The 17195-nt window shown below is 39.7% G+C and overlaps 1 protein-coding gene across 2 annotated transcripts in view; it reads left to right on the top strand.

The window, feature by feature from the left end:
* The window catches only part of spdef (SAM pointed domain containing ets transcription factor), a 110229-nt gene that overhangs the window by 47408 nt on the left and 45626 nt on the right, over positions 1-17195 (top strand). For both annotated transcript variants that reach the window (XM_073030312.1, XM_073030311.1), the window contains exon 2: positions 13574-14044. In XM_073030312.1, the coding sequence (XP_072886413.1) occupies positions 13597-14044 (448 nt within the window). In that variant the 5' untranslated portion in view covers positions 13574-13596. The remainder of the gene's footprint in view (positions 1-13573; positions 14045-17195) is intronic.

Below are 17195 nucleotides of genomic sequence, written 5' to 3'. Positions count from 1 at the left end.
TATCTTTATATTGTCTGCATATTGAACGGTATTGTTTGCTGTGCTGAGGCTAATTATCGAATTGTATTTTCACATTTTTACATAACTGGCAAGAAATAAAAGATTGCATCTAACATTGACAATTCCTGAAATATGTGGGAATTTTTTCAGTCTTTGTACAGTCTTCTGCAGTAAGGTGTAATATGTGATGAATTATAACGTAAAACCTGTTTAATGCTTCAGCAGCTTTATTCTTCTTGGACCAAGTTTAAGCATATCTAGGGCAAAGTGACCACAAGAATTCACTTTTCTTGTCTGGCTTGTACATGTTGTTATTCATGGATTTATGCACCTGTGGACTTCAGACACATTTAAAGGACAAGTAAAGCTGAACAGGGAGGTGATTCTATATATTTATTTAGAGATACAGTGTGGAACAGGCCCTTCTGGCTCCACGAGCCATGCCACTCAACAGCCCACCGATTTAACCTTAGCCTAATCACAGAAAAGAATTTACAGCTAGCCCTGAATCTACTAACTGGTATGGCTTCAGACTATGGGAGGGAACTGGAGAACCTGGAGAAAACCCATGTTCACACGGAAAGAACGTGCATAGTTTCTTACAGAGATCGCAGGAACTGAACTCTGAACTCCGAGGCCTCAAGCTGTATTAAGGTCATGCTAACCTCTGCGCTACCACTTTCCAACCTTTACATCTTCTGACAGCCCTGGATACCAGTCAGCTGTGCTGTGAACTTACCTTCCTTAAAGCAGTAAAGGACTTACATTTAGGAGCAAACACGAGGAAATCTGCAGATGCTGGAAATTCAAACAACACACACAAAATGCTGTTGGAACACAACAGGCCAGGCAGCATCTATAAGGAGAAGCACTGTCAAGGTTTCGGGCTGAGACCCTTCGTCTGGACTAACTGATAGGAAAGATAGTAAGAGATTTGAAAGTAGTGGGGGGAGGTCTTTCTCCCGAGGCCTCCCGTCCCATGATCCTTTCCCTTCTCCAGCTCTGTATCACTTTCGCCAATCACCTTTCCAGCTCTTAGCTTCATCCCACCCCCTCCAGTCTTCTCCTATCATTTTGCATTTCCCCCCTCCCCCCACTACTTTCAAATCTCTTACTATCTTTCCTTTCAGTTAGTCCTGACGAAGGGTCTCGGCCCAAAACGTTGACAGTGCTGCTCCGTATAGATGCTGCCTGGCCTGCTGTGTTCCACCAGCATTTTGTGCGTGTTGCTTACATTTAGGACGTGCCTTTCACAACATCAGTGTGCCCCAGAGAGCAACTAATTATAGGCTTAATATGTACATGTCAATGCATTGTAACAATGGGTGCAGAGCAGCTGTTACAGGAATATGAAAATTGTCAGGCGATCCTCTTTTGCATGATGTTGTTTGAATGATAATGCCAGAACATTGGCAAGACTCACCTTCCAAATTGCACCATGGGATATTTAATGAAAGTGGACAGATTTTCTATGAATCTGAAAAGTAGTTTATCACACAGCAGGTATTTGACCCAATTTATTGAAACCTGCAGCTTTTACTGCAGATACGTTTCCTCCCAACTCGCTCCATCTCATAGCTGTGAGCAATACCCCTTTGTCTCCTAGCACCTTGCATTCTTACTGTGCAGCTCAGAAGTGGACCGGCTCAGCTTGTTCTTGTCGACTGGGATGTCTATCTGCACTAATCCCATTTGCTTGCAAAAGACCTGCATCACTCTACTCCTTCCCATCCAAGTATCTGTCCAAACATCTTCTGAGCTTTGTAATTGTACCTCCAACTACCACTTCTTTTGGCACCTTATTCCATGGAACCATCACATTGTGTGTGAAAAACTTATCCTTCTGATAGCCCTCCCCCCAACTCACACTATAAATGTGTGGCCTCTATTTCTAGACTCCAAGAAGAACACACTGATTATCTACCTTATCAATGCCCCTCATTAATTTATAATCCTGATTAAGTTAACCTTTAGCCTTCTACATTCTAATGAGAATAACCACGGCCTGTGCAATCTGCCTTTCCATTAGATGTGGACTGGCTTACAAGCAAGGCCTCCTTTCCAGACAGCATTCTGGTGACTCTCTTCTGCACTCTTTCCGATGTTTCTACATCCTTCCCTGTAATGTAGTGATCAGATACTGCTCTTATCAGATCACGTACTTGTTTTACTTTGGACCATCACCCCTACTGGGGCATAGGTTGCCTACAGGTAGCTTGGCAGAGTCCTCTGTCCTAGGCTAGTTTCCAGGTGTAGCCTACTTTCTTGGTGTATCCCTCTTCTCCCAGGGGTGAGGTCTTTGGAGCTTCACACACAAAATGCTGGAGGAACTCAGTAGACCAGGCAGCACCCAAGAAAAGAGTAGTAAGGGTTTCGGTCCAAAATGGCCCTGTACTCTTTCCTATTTGCTGCCCGGCCTGCTGAGTTCCTCCAGCATTTCGTGTGTGTTGCTCGGATTTCCAACATCTGCAGATTTTCTCTTGTTTGCCTTTGGAGCTTCTGTTGGTGTTTCTCTAACTTTGGGTTTTTATGGAAAGGGGTTGCTAGCCCCGTGGCCAGTTACCCTCCTCTTGCAGCTGGTCTTGGGAACATTTGTGACAGTTTTTTTATCAGGTCAGTCCATGTTCTTATTGAATAGCAGAGCAGGCTCGACAGGCCAGATGGCCAACTCCTGCCCTTACTTCTTAAGTTCTTGTTGAATTTGCCCTTATATGTAACAGTGAAATGATCATCAGTTTGAATTGCATTGAAGTTAGTTCTGTAAAGCTAAAAGACTGCAGTGACAGGGATTCTATTTCACCAGGACTCACAGTTTCAGTTTGTTAATACACTTTCAGGCTTCATTCACTTGTATAAAGTGGTTCCTGAGTGTTTTCTAATGGTGAGCTGTCACTACCACTTGAAAATGAGGACAGGGAGCCGCTAATTTTCTGTCAGTTTGACAAAGAGCTTCTAGCAGTGTGGCAGAATTGAAAGGGCGTATCAAAAGATTGTGTAACTATCTCCAACAAACAATGAGACCTTGCTCATTCTTACAAGGATTGTTCTTTGAGTATTCCTGGTGATCTCCCACTCCATCCAAACATACTATGCATAATTTCCTGCATTTCTGCATCCCGTACAGAACATCATCTCTGGGGCCAACTTTTTTAAACATGGTTTCTTATGATCACAAGACAATGCTGGACCTTAAGAACTTAAAGAACTGCTGGACTACCCCATCAGTGAGTTGTTCATCAGTGCAGGAGATGGAGGAACTGAACCTGGTGCAGTTCGTGTTGCTGTCTGCTATAGAAAGGCGAAGTTGGAGCGCGAAGGCTGTGTTCGGTCTGACAGCAAGTGACCTTCTTGGACATCTTTCTTGAGATTGCAAGATCCTGTTGGGCATTGGTAATGTAGAATACTGCAAATCCAGTTCACTGGATTGGTGAGGCTGAAGGCGGGGGAGCTGTGTGGCCTGGGTTGTAGCGAGGTCTGGACTCAAGCCGTGGGCTCACCTGTTGCAGCATCCAGGAGGGGAGACAATGGAAGCGGTGTAGCGCAGCGTCCGCGCTGTCCCCTCCTGTCAGTGCTGACCTCCAGTGTTTGTTCTGTGGAAGACAAGCTGGATTGTGTGCATGAGTTTGTCTGTGGACTGCCGAGGGCTTGCTTCTTGCTGACAGCACCCAGCAATTTACAGGACATGTTACTCAGGAATTTGGGATATTTTTGTGTGACTGTATATTTACTGCTATCTTATATGTGCCACATGCTGTGTATGACTGTTGGTTCTGTGTTTTGCACCTTGGCCCTGGAGGAACACCATTTCATTTGTCTGTATTCATGGGTACTCGTGTATGGTTGAACAATAATTAAGTAGAAACTTGAACTTGAACTTGATGACTTCTATGCCTGTGGTATTCTACCACTGGGAAAAAGTATCAGCTGCTGAAATTGCTGTTTAAAAAAGCTAAAATATGCAGCAAACAGTCAAGTGTTCAAGAGAGTCAATAAGATGTGAAAGTGCTAACTTGTCAAACTGTAATAGGTCTTGAGGGTTCGTTTTGGAAAATCTATGGTTTACACTAACACAGCCTAATTAAAATCCTGACTTGCATTCATCTGGTTCCTTTCACAGCCGCGGGACTTTCAAATTGTTTTACAGCCAATGAGCAACTTGTTGAAGTGTGGTTACTACTGTAATGTAGAAAAGGATGAGCAGACCCTCTTTACTGAAGCAGCCTAGTCTGAGGAGATCAATGGCCGTCTCTTTCGTACTCTTGAATTTTGTCACCATTTCTCCAGCGGATCTGAATTTTGACTACTTGAGCTTCTGTCTGAATGAATATCAACCAGCTGCTGCTTTGAGGTTTGGTGAGAGGAGATTCTTGTTCTTGACAAGGTTGCTAGATTTACTATATCAGAATAATCCAGGGATGCTTTCACTATGGATACTCCTGTAATCCAATGCCCTCTGTTATGCTTTGGAGATGCATTATACAATCTGGCATTCTTATGATTAAACACACAGGTTTATGGTGACTAAATATCAACTCTTTTATCAATTCATTAAGTTAACAGCTATTTCCTCACTAATCATTAGCAAATTGAATTCCATATTCTATACGTTTAGCATTAGGTGATTTATGTTCAATTATAGAGCAAAATTACATGCTGTTTGTATCATATGAGGCTATGTTTTTGTATTGGTGTCCTTGGATTACATTCCTCTCCATTTGTTCAGTGTGATATTTCGCAGGCTAATACCATTTGAGCAACTCAGTAAATGGTTAGGTTTGGGAGAAGCCAATTTTTAATAGGATAGTTCCTTTTCTTCATTTAGTCTTAGTGTTTTTGAGCAGTTATATTTTACTGAATTAAAGGGGCTATATAAATGCAAGTTGATGTACTATTATTGTGTTAATTATTTTATCAGTGATTAAATAATAAAATATCCAGATTGACCCTTAAAATATTCCACAGAAGAATCACCAAGTGAAAATACCTGAACCATCCTAATTGAGGTCCGTATGTAAAGCAAGATCTCAGTTTCTTTTGGAATGCTGTTGGACCAATGAGAATACACTGCTGATTCCCTTACACTAATGGACAAGCATCAAGCTGTTGCAGGATTTAATAGCGTGAACTGCAGGGGATCAGTCTTCTAATCGCTTAATCCAATCCTAGGCAAGTAATGGAAATAGCATCTCCACAGTAACAAACAGCCTTTCTGCTCAGCTGAAACTATGGCCTGATAGATGAAACATTGCGAGATAAAACTCAGAGTGACAGTCCGCACTCAGAAGTATTCTTACACTCTCTGTTGTCTTGCCCTTTTGTCCATCATAGAGTGATCTTCGGTGATATCCATAATCTTTAAAGTGGTGACCAGTTTAGAGATCTCTGCTGGATTCTATTGAAAAAAATATAATTGACGTAATTTTTAATCAGTTCTCTTGAAAGGTAATCAAAAGCAGCTGGAGATGCTCACCAAAATCCACCCTTAAAACTCTTGTACAAATATTTCCTTTCCTTTTAAATTTTCTCTTTGTTTGCCTTGGAGCTTGGAAGAAAAAAGCCATTATAATTAAGTAATAATTAAAGAAGTGTAGGAACTATTAACCACATGCTGTTTTGGGCTTTGTAACAGCTTGCAAATTGTGGTAATTCATATATCAAAGACTACAGAGCTGTCGTGTTGTAGTTTATTAGACTCTGCATCCATCAGTGAAATCTTGTGCTGAAGTTTACTATTATTCTATGGCATACTTGCCTGCAGAACAGATTACAAACTAGGAAAACTGCGGTTTCCCCACTGCAACATGTAACAGGTTATTTGAAGATTCAAATGAAGTGAGGTTCATTTCCTCATCTTTCTCTTAGGTCTATAATTGCTCCTTCTGAGAATGGCAATTTCATGAAACTGATTTTAAACCTATTTTTTAACTCTGTTATTCAACTCTCAGTCTAAAGTGATTTCCCAGCTTTATATTTTCTATATTTGTACCTCATTTTTTTACCTTTATAATGTCACCTGTTATTCATGTTCTTTCAATATTGAAAGGCTAGGTCATTCAGTTGTATTTTTTTAAACAGTTGAAAGTAGCATTGGGGTTATTCTCTACACTGCCTTCTCTGGTTGGCTGATTTCTTTCTAGGACACAGTACTCAAGCTGTTGGCTGACAGGGCTGCATACAGTTTAATCTGTTCAACCTGTTTCTACTGTTTTTGACTAAATAGTTCAACCTTTAATTTATCTCTTGCTACTTTGATAGAGGTGGTGAGTACTAAACCTACTAAAACTGTCAAGTCTGTTGCAAATTCATCTAAAGTTAGTTTAATGCTATACATGAGTGAATTGTATAGACTATGTCTCTTCCTGTCTGCAGTACTTTAAACTGCATTAAAACTTGTTTAAGAATATAAATTATCGATCAAAAAGGCTAATTGTCTTTATCTGCTAATTTTAAGGTGGAGGAAATATAGGAGGGATGTCAGAGCTACAGTTTTACAGAGTGGTGGGTGCATGGAATGCTCTGCCAAAGGTGCTTGTAAAGGCAGATACATTAACAAACTTTAATAAACTCTTAGAAAGGCACATAGATGATAGAAAAATGAAGGGCTATGTAGGAGGGAAGGGTTAGATTGATCTTGGAGTAGGTTAGAAGGTTGGCACAACATCTTGGGCTGAGGGGCCTGTACTGACATTAATGCTATATATTCTATGACAGGGGTTAAAATAAAAAGAGAAAAGTTTTCTTGTGTTGGGCCCCTCATGAAGATCTCCAATAGGGTACTTCAGCCTTAGAAGGATATTACCCTGGTTAAGGTTTTAGAAGGATAAATAAGAAAGGTGGATTGTGTAACTTGCCGGGAATTTAAATAATTGAGTACTGATCTGCTTTAAAGTATTAAAACAATTTAATAAGGTACATATGAAGAAACAATGTTCCATGATGAGCACGAGGGACAGGAGAACACAACACAGAAGCAATACATTGCAAATGGTGGAAATTTGGAATAAATATAGAAAGTAATTTCTCAGCAGATGAAGGAAAATTTGTGAAAGGAGAAAGAGAGTTAAAACTTTAATTCAGAGGCTGCTGTCCTATGGAATATTTCTAGCATTTTCTCTTTTTATTAGATGGCAATATAATCTTAAAATTCCCCTTAAATGTCCTATTTCCAATCACAAGTAGTACTTCTGCACCCAGTTAGTAAAATAAACCTGGAATGTTTTCCTTGAATAAGCTGTAGATAAAGGTACTAATGGGAATTTCAGTTCTGACATTTGTGAAGAAATGAAACTGTGATGCAGATCATTCATAATCTAACTAAGTGGTGAATCAAGGCTAAAGGGCTGAAAGAGTTGCATTCACTGAATTTGTTGTCCTTGTCTATGATGCTGATTAGTTTTCAATGAGTTTCTGAACCTCAATCTGAAGCAGGGATGTTCTCATATAATTTTTCAATACTAGTTTTTATCCATTTTCACACATTTCGTATCCATTTCTAAAATGTTACTCTGCAGTACTTTGTAGCCAAGTGCCTATGCAAATTCAGATACATTGGGTTATAGGGTTTTTTGTAATTCATTTGGAATGCTATTGCTTCTGGACCTGTGCTGGAAGATACTGTAGACAACTACTGTCCCTCCTGTTGATTAATTCCTGATGGTTGATTCCATTTTCTTTCTCAATGAAGCTGGAATTGGTGGAGTGTGTTTTTGTTTCTAACCTATCTGCTCATCTCTAATGTTCAGTCGGCCCCTTGTTATAACATTTATATCTGGTATCCTTCCTTGTGGCCTTGTCAAATCATTTGTTGTGATGTTCTGTTAAATGCTTATACTGTAAGTCTCACTGACAATGTGTATATTACTTGCTGTGTCATATTCAGTGCATGTCATCGCAGCATTTATGACTTGTGACATACCTTGCTAAATCCAAGTTGGACAGCATTGAAGTTAAAGTTGGAGACTGTGTCTCCTAGTGGTCATCTTCCAGAGTTGTGACATATTGTTGACCATGATGTAAATAAGGACCATAGAAAAAGATAATCTCTTGTAAGTGCAAAACTCATTTATAGCTGCTTTGTATAACAGGAGAATTTCAATAAAAACTAACAATATCTAAACTGTAGTTGAAGTGGTTACTAAACGTCTCTGGCAATATTGCCAATAAGAAAATCAAGTTAAGTATTCATGACCAGTCTGATTTTCAGTGTTATTAATTATTGTGAAGTACTAACCTAGAATTAATCCAGGTTATTAATTATGGTTTTAAGAGTTAAAATGCCCTTCATTTCCACCTTATTATTAATGTTCTTAAACTGTGTTTACCTTCCAAAAATTATATGCCAGTGAGATTAAGTTTTTCATTGCACTTGTGCATATGACAATAAATTCAGCTTTCAATTGCTGAACGTAATTGCTAACAAAGAGTTAACAGTGAAGAAAACAAATGGAAGAAATGTTTTTAGCTTACATTATCTTTGGTCTGGATGAAGAGAACAACCTGGTGTTTGCTGCCATCTCCAATTAAATTTTTTAAAATGTAATGAACTATGATTAATTTGAGAATCATTCCTGTGCTCCTTCCTCCTTTAATAATTAGTTTCTGATCAATTTAATTTGTAACCCAAATATAATTATTGAATCTGCTTTCATCTTCCTTTCAGCAGAAATTTCTGGATCAGGCTGTTGTATATGAACATAAACAAAATTACTACCTTACTACAAACACAAAATGCTGGAGGAGCCTAGCAGGCCAGGCAGCGCCTATGGTAAAAACTACAGTTGATGTTTGGGGTTTTGGCCCAAAATGTCGACTGTACTTTTTCCCATAGATGCTGCTTGACCTGTTGAGTTCCTTCAGCACTTTGCGAGTGTTGCTCAGATTTCCAGCATCTGCAGATTTTCTCTTGTTTGTGGTTTGATTACTACTTTGCTTTTGCTTTTGTTTCTCAAATTATCTTAAATCTGGGTCTTTCCACCAGTGGAAACAATTTAACTTCATTCCTTTATGCAAATCCTGAGTGCTAATATATTATGTCCTAGCACAGATTTGAAACAAATTTCCGCCACCATGAGGCATTCAGTTGAACGCATCAGTCTAGACAAACACAACCAGGCATTAAGGGAATCCGTGTAAATACAAACTGAAGGTCTGGGGCGTTGCTGGGAGACTGATGTTTTCCAATTATCTCAGCTTTTCACACCTTCTGGTGGGCTGAACCACTTGGTGGCTGAATTATCAACACTTCTCCAATTAGTTATCTTATTAACAACCTTTTTTGTTCACACTTCTTTCTCGCTGTGAGAAATTAAAATTTAATGCAGTGCTGCTTGACAATCTGTTCGAGATCAATGTGATATCATTCAATGTAACAGGTTGTTCTAGATTAAAATTAAAGAATCACTGAGTGACCTGGTAAAGCAAAGACCTGGCCAATTACAGTCTGGCATTGATGGCAGTCTGAGTAAAGCATTGGTGACTAGGTTTCTATGACCTTGTTGCTTTGAGGAGAGACTATATGGGAGAAAGGCCTTTGGAAGTGTCATTTTATGTTGACCAAAATCATACGGACTGCAGGTAAATTCATCCTTGTTTGCTCGTGCCAAGTGAATGCATGGGTTTTGGTCACCAGTTATACTCACTTCCTAACATTTGGAGTCATTGCCGACAGTGGAGCCAAATATCAGGAGGTGCAGGTATTCATATTTACTTTGGCCAAGTGACCAAAGAAAATTTCTCACTGTCTTTGGTCAGATATTTCATCTCTCTGAATTAGTTAATTGTTTGGTCATGTTAAATTTATATCCCTTCAGAATGAGAATCAGAATTAGAATCAGGTTTAATATCACTGGCATATGTCATGAAATTTGCTATTGTGCAGCAGCAATACATTGCAATACATAATAAAACAAACTATAAATTAAATACTGTATAGATAAAATAAGATGGGCAAAAGAGTGCAAAAAATAGTGAGGTAGTGTTGATGGGTTCATTGTCCTTTCTGAAATCTGATGTAAGAAGCTCTTCCTGAACACTGAGTGTGTGTGCTCTTTACATTAGAGGTGATTTCATCAGTTAACTTTATTTGTCACATGTACATTGAACCATCATAATGTACAGTGAAAAACGTCATTTGTGTCAACACAGTCCTGAGGATGAGCTGAGGATAGCCTGCTTTTCCAGCACGAACGTAGCATGTCCACAGCTTACTAACCCTGACCCACCCGTATGTCTTTGGAACAGGAGAGGAAATCCACCCTCGCAGTCATAGGGAGAAGGAACAAATTCCTTACAGACAGCAGTGGGAATTGAACCCCAGTCATACAGCTGGCACTGTAAAGTGGTACACTAACTGCTTTGCCACCATGCCATCCCTTATCCATAACATATAATATCTAGTTCTACAATATAAGATGTACTTGTTACTGCTGCTGTTAATTCTTCTGATCCAGCTGGATCTTCTAAATGGGCTCTATTCCTGGGTTTGTGCAGGGGAAATAAATCACAACCCTTTTACTGGCTGATAACCAATGTTTGAAAGTTCACTCAACTATAGTGCCCTTCACCTGTCAAACAGCTCACTGAGCCTCTGCAGAATGCCACATGAGAAGAAAGAGATTCATGATAATTCTCCAGCAGGGGACACTTCTTCATGAGAGGAGTAGACACGAAGAGAAACCGAAGTGTCATTTCCTTGGACTTCCACATGCCCTGCTATAAAATTAGTAAGAGAGTAATAAGACACCAAGCAAACATGGATTCAAAGGATGCTCTTTATTGCTTTGTTGACCAAGGTTTCTCTGCATAGCAGCTGGGAGTGTGTTAATCTTAATTAGAGTGACTGTAACTCTCCAAACTTCTTTAAAACTGTGGGTGGGGAGTTTACAATATTATTAAGCAACATGATTAGTTCACAACTTAAAGAATGGAAACACAAGAAATTCTGCTGATGCCAGAAATCTTGAGCAAACCACACAAACTGCTGGAGGAGCTCAGCAGGTCACGCAGGAATGAACAGCTGCCATTTCAGACCAAGATCCTTCCTCAGGATTGTTTTGATGAGTTCCTCCAGCATCTTGTGTGTGTTAGTTAAGGGATGGAAATATTTTGTAAGGGGTGGAAATATTTTGTAAGGGGTGGAAATATTTTGCTAAGAAAACTGCTTTGAACTTGAACAGTGTCTTCTTTTGTCAGCTTGCCAGGATGCAGACTTTAGCTGCACATTCCCAGCTAACATGTTTCCCCGATGGTATAGGAAACTTAGACAGGAGAGAAAATGTTACTTTCACATTGATTACTAGAGTAGGCTCCTATGAAGTATGCAAAATAGGTCTACTGAGCGATGTAGAATCATGGAAATGCACAACACAAATATTGCATTACTCACATTCATCTTGATTAAATTCCACCTGCCACTGCTCCACACAGCTACATCCCACTGTAACTTTCAGCAACCTCTTTGCTATCTACAACTCCATCACTTTTTGTGTCATCTGCAAACGTATAATCACACCACCTGCAAGCCATAACAAAGAACTCAGCACTGCTTGTTACAGATTTCCAGTCAGAAAAACACTCATTCACTATTGCCCTCTGCTTCCTATCGCCCAGCCAATTTTAGATCCAGTTCAGTAACACAACTCACATTCTTTGTACCTTAACCTCCCGGACCAGTCAGAAGAGATTTTGTCAAATGCCTTATTAAGGTACATATAGACAATATCTACCACTGTTGCGTTCATGAGTGACATCGGTTACCGCCTCATTCAGATTTATGAAACATAATCACGTCTGCACAAGTCTGCTGTGACTCTTCCTAATCAGTCTCTGCCTTTCCAACTGATCATACATCCTACATTTAGAAGCTTCTCCAACAACACCCACAGCTCTGTTATAAGACTCACCAGCCTGTTTACAAGCTTACCTTTTTGATCAAAGAGTCAACATCAGCTATCCTCTAGTCATCTTAGTCTTCTTTGCGGCTAACAAAGATGTAAAAAAAACTCCCCATTTACTTCATTTAGCATTCTAGGATAGATCCCAGGCAGCTTTAGGATTTTATCTAGCCTATTATTCTTTAATATTTCTATCTTTTTCTCTCCCTGATGCCAAAGTGCTCCAGAGTATTAGAGTATTTCTCCTTTAACTCTCCAGTAGCAATGTCATTCTTCTAGTGAATACCAATAAGGAGTAGTTATCTAGAATCTAGATCATATCTCCTGAAATCATGCATAGTTAACCCTCTGGTCCCTAAGGGCTTATTCCTCTCTCCTTTACCCACTTACTTCCACAATAATTACCTGTATAACATTTTTAGGATTCTCCACAATCCCACTTGTCAAGGTAATTTCATAGACCCCTTTTGTCTTTGTAATTTCTTTCTTAGGTTTTCTCCTAAATCCCTGATGAACCTCAAGTGATTCACAATATATCAATTTTCCATATCTGGCATACACTTCCTTCTTTTCCCTGCACAAATCTTCAATATTCTTAATTAGTGAAACTTTCCTAAGCTTATTTCTATAGGCACTTGCTGATTCTGAATGTTTAATATCTCACTTCCAAGCGCCTCCCACTCGTTGGAAGTTGTTCCCCTCACCCAGGTTGTTGCTCCCAATCTATCTCTCCCAGGTCCTATTGAAATCACCAAGTGCCAAACGAGGGCCCAAACTTGAGGATCAACATGATCTTTTTCCATTACCTTGAAGCTTATGATCACCAATCCAAAAGACACTCCACAGACACCTCCACCACTTGCCCATCCTCACTCCGTATCATTAGATCAAGTACAGACTCCCCCGTGAAGGCCTTTCTACAAACTGCTTCAGAGTATCCTCTTGAATGTACTTTATGAATATCTTCTATGTTAGTCCCTTGCACTGAGGCAATCCCAATCAACAGAGAAACTTAAAATCCTGCACTATTACAACCTTCTGAGATTGGACTACATTATTTATTCTTCTAATTCCTGCTGACTATTGGGATGATTAGCGTGTAACCCCAGCAAACTGACCACCTCTTTTTTATTTTAAATTCAACTGAATTTGCTTCAGTGGCTGACATAAAATGAAAAACTACAATTAAAAAACTTCCATAAAACTATCTTTAAAGCAAGGACGTGCTAGGCTTAAGAATGATCAATCCTGCTGTTCATCTTGGTGCCATCCAGAACTAAATCCTCTTCACTCAGTAAATGGCACAAGAATTGTTGCAAGAATGAAATGGGTACATTTAATTAAAACTTGTGAAAGGAACGTCAGATGTTGTCTGTTTAAGTAGCAGCTTTTCTTTACACAAGAAAGAAACTGCAGTTTGGTTCCTTTATTTGGACTAACAGCCACACTTAACGTGATCAGCCATTAATAGAAACTGACCCATGAGTAAAAGGCTCATTAAAGCCCATTCAGGAGTTACTGGGATATTTAAGTGACTGACTAACCCTGTAATCTCCTGTTTCTAGCTTAAAGCCTCCCAATGAGCTCAATGAACAGCATTGCTGTGATGCAGTCAATATTCATCAGTTTATGGAAGGTGTTATTATGCTATTAAACATTTGTCTCTTCTGGATTTGCTGTAGATTTGAAGAGTTGGCTCGAGGTGATGGGCAGTGCTGGTCGTCGACAGACCATGCTACATCAGAACCGAACTGCGTTTGAGGATGCAATACTGACTAACCTGGAGAAACCCAGCCATCCCAAGGGCCTTGAGTGGACAGTGGTGGAGCCATCCAGTAACCCCTCAACCCCTGATCGGACACTGCCCGTCTACTTGTCCTACTTTGACATGCTGCTAACTGAAGACTGTGCGTGGCTATCTAAGGGGTTGGTGGAGCATCCAGAAATGGACCACAGCTTGAAGACAGAGCAACACAAAGAGCCAGAACAATGTCCCATAGTGGACAGTCAGGAGCTTTGTGTGACCACAGAGCTGGACTATCAGAACAGTGTCCACATAGAAGAACGATCCCTAGAACAGGTTCAGACGATGGTGGTTGGGGAAGTTCTCAAGGAGATAGAAACAGCCTGTAAGCTACTAAACATTTCATCAGGTAAATGAAATTGAATGTTACTCAGATGACTAGGTTTAGCAGCTGGTAAGTCTAACCAATTCAGTTATTGAAACTTTTTCACATAAGCTGTCCCTGAGCATGAGTACATTCCTCTTGCAGTTTTAAACTAAATCTTGTTTTATCCTTCTCTCATCTGTGGTGCTCAACCTCACATCTTTTAAAATATTTTTGATATAAGTAGCTTTTATGGAATGATTGATCTTTGCACAGATAATTGGAATGTAATGTAATCACAATGTGGCAGACTGGTGTAATAACGAGTGATTGTAATAAGATGCTCCAGATTAATCCTACACCATGAAATGCACCTATCTTAGGTACCGCAGTGCACTTGTATACATTGTGTGCCATTGTTGACTGATCGACAATTTCATAAAATCATTTGTGTTGGATTAATGTGCCACATTAACACATGACAGATTGTTTCTGAACTACCATTTTGTAAGATGTAACCTCTTTCCATATTAGATTGATTATCTGTCTAGTTCTACATGAATACATAAGATGTTCACAGGTTATAAGGTTGTATCTTTGCTGGCTGATTTGGTCCTGTATTGCCTCAATCATGCTTTGTCCAGCTACATATTATTGATCATAAACGGTGGGATATATTGAACATTCTCACAATAGCTTCTACATAGCTTCTACAGTTATATTAAAAGCAGGAGGATAGTGAGGGATAAAATTGGTCCCTTAGAGAATCAGGGTGGTCAGCTATGTGTGGAGCCGAGGGAGATGGGAGAGATTTTGAACGATTTCTTCTCTTCGGTATTCACTAAGGAGAAGGATATTGAATGGTGTAAGGTGTGGGAAACAAGTAAGGAAGTTATGGAACCTATGACAATTAAAGAGGTGGAAGTACTGGCGCTTTTAAGAAATTTAAAAGTGGATAAATCTCCGGGTCCTGACCGGATATTCCCCAGGACCTTGAGGGAAGTTTATGTAGAGATAGCAGGAGCTCTGACGGAGATCTTTCAGATGTCATTAGAAACAGGGATTGTGCCGGAGGATTGGCGTATTGCTCATGTGGTTCCATTGTTTAAAAAGGGTTCTAGAAGTAAGCCTGGCAATTATAGACCTGTCAGTTTGACATCAGTGGTGGGTAAATTAATGGAAAGTATTCTTAGAGATAGTATTTATAATTATCTGGATAGACAGGATCTGATTAGGAGTAGCCAGCATGGATTTGTGCATGGAAGGTCATGTTTGACAAACCTTATTGAATTTTTTGAAGTAGTTACGAGGAATGTTGACGAGGGTAAGGCAGTGGATGTAGTCTATATGGACTTCAGCAAGGCCTTTGACAAAGTTCCACATGGAAGGTTAGTTAAGAAGGTTCAGTCGTTAGGTATTAATGCTGGAGTAATAAAATGGATTCAACAGTGGCTAGATGGGAGATGCCAGAGAGTAGTGGTGGATAATTGTTTATCGGGATGGAGGCCGGTGACTAGCGGGGTGCCTCAGGGATCTGTTTTGGGCCCAATGTTGTTTGTAATATACATAAATGATCTGGATGATGGGGTGGTAAATTGGATTAGTAAGTATGCTGATGATACTAAGGTAGGAGGTGTTGTGGATAATGAGGTGGGTTTTCAAAGCTTGCAGGGAGATTTATGCCGGTTAGAAGAATAGGCTGAACGTTGGCAGATGGAGTTTAATGCTGAGAAGTGTGAGGTTCTACATTTTGGCAGGAATAATCCAAATAGAACATACAGGGTAAATGGTAGGGCATTGAGGAATGCAGTGGAACAGAGAGATCTAGGAATAACAGTGCATAGTTCCCTGAAGGTGGAGTCTCATGTAGATAGGGTGGTGAAGAAGGCTTTTGGAACGCTGGCCTTTATAAATCAGAGCATTGAGTACAGAAGTTGGGATGTAATGTTAAAATTGTACAAGGCATTGGTAAGGCCAAATTTGGAATATTGTGTACAGTTCTGGTCACCGAATTATAGGAAAGATATCAATAAATTAGAGAGAGTGCAGAGACGATTTACTAGGATGTTACCTGGGTTTCAGCACTTAAGTTACAGAGAAAGGTTGAACAAGTTAGGTCTCTATTCATTGGAGCGTAGAAGGTTGAGGGGGGATTTGATCGAGGTATTTAAAATGTTGAGAGGGATAGATAGAGTTGACGTGAATAGGCTGTTTCCATTGAGAGTAGGGGAGATTCAAACGAGAGGACATGATTTGAGAGTTAGGGGGCAAAAGTTTAAGGGAAACACGAGGGGGTATTTCTTTACTCAGAGAGTGATAGCTGTGTGGAATGAGCTTCCTGTAGAAGTAGTAGAGGCCAGTTCAGTTGTGTCATTTAAGGTAAAATTGGATAGGTATATGGATAGGAAAGGAGTGGAGGGTTATGGGCTGAGTGCGGGTAGGTGGGACTAGGTGAGATTAAGAGTTCGGCACGGACTAGGAGGGCCGGAATGGCCTGTTTCCGTGCTGTGATTGTTATATGGTTATATGGTTATAAACATTGGACTTAACAATATTTCAACAGCTGAGCTAATACTTGACTGTTGAACAACTTTATATGTTAGCTGCAAGAGCTTAATTTGAGCAGTTAATGAGCTCATTACAATGGTTAGAGGCAAGTTAAATTATATGGGGATAATTTAAGAAGGAAGAACATTTATTGATCAATACAACAACGTCAGGCACAGGAAGTGCTTCAGAACAATTTACAACAAAAGTAGATATTGAGCATATATGAATATCCAAGACAAACAGTGCATAAGGAAGACATTCAACTCCTTGTGTTAGTGACGACTCTTTCATAGAACAATTTAATAGTCCCATTCTCTGGTCTCTCCCCAATGCTCCGTAAAATTCCCACTTTCAATATTTATTCAATTCATTTGTTGTAAGTTACTACTGAATCTTTTTAGTCACTATTCCAAGTAGTACATTCCACAACATAGCTGTTCATTTCATAAAATCTTCTACCAGTTAAATCTGTATCCTCTAGTTACCAAAGCTACTGAATGCACCCACTATTTTGAGCCACTGCTTTAAAAGCCCCACTGATTTCAGACAACATTCAAACAGTCCCTCACAGTACTGAAATCCATGGGAGGTGACTGGGAAATGAAGTCTTTGGGCAGCTTCATTTAGAATGTTATAATGTCAACTG

The sequence above is a fragment of the Hemitrygon akajei genome, chromosome 27, assembly GCF_048418815.1.
Source record: "Hemitrygon akajei chromosome 27, sHemAka1.3, whole genome shotgun sequence".
In the NCBI taxonomy this organism is placed as follows: domain Eukaryota; kingdom Metazoa; phylum Chordata; class Chondrichthyes; order Myliobatiformes; family Dasyatidae; genus Hemitrygon; species Hemitrygon akajei.
The sequence above is the reverse complement of the archived record's forward strand: the minus strand, read 5'-3'. Positions and strand labels throughout refer to the sequence as shown.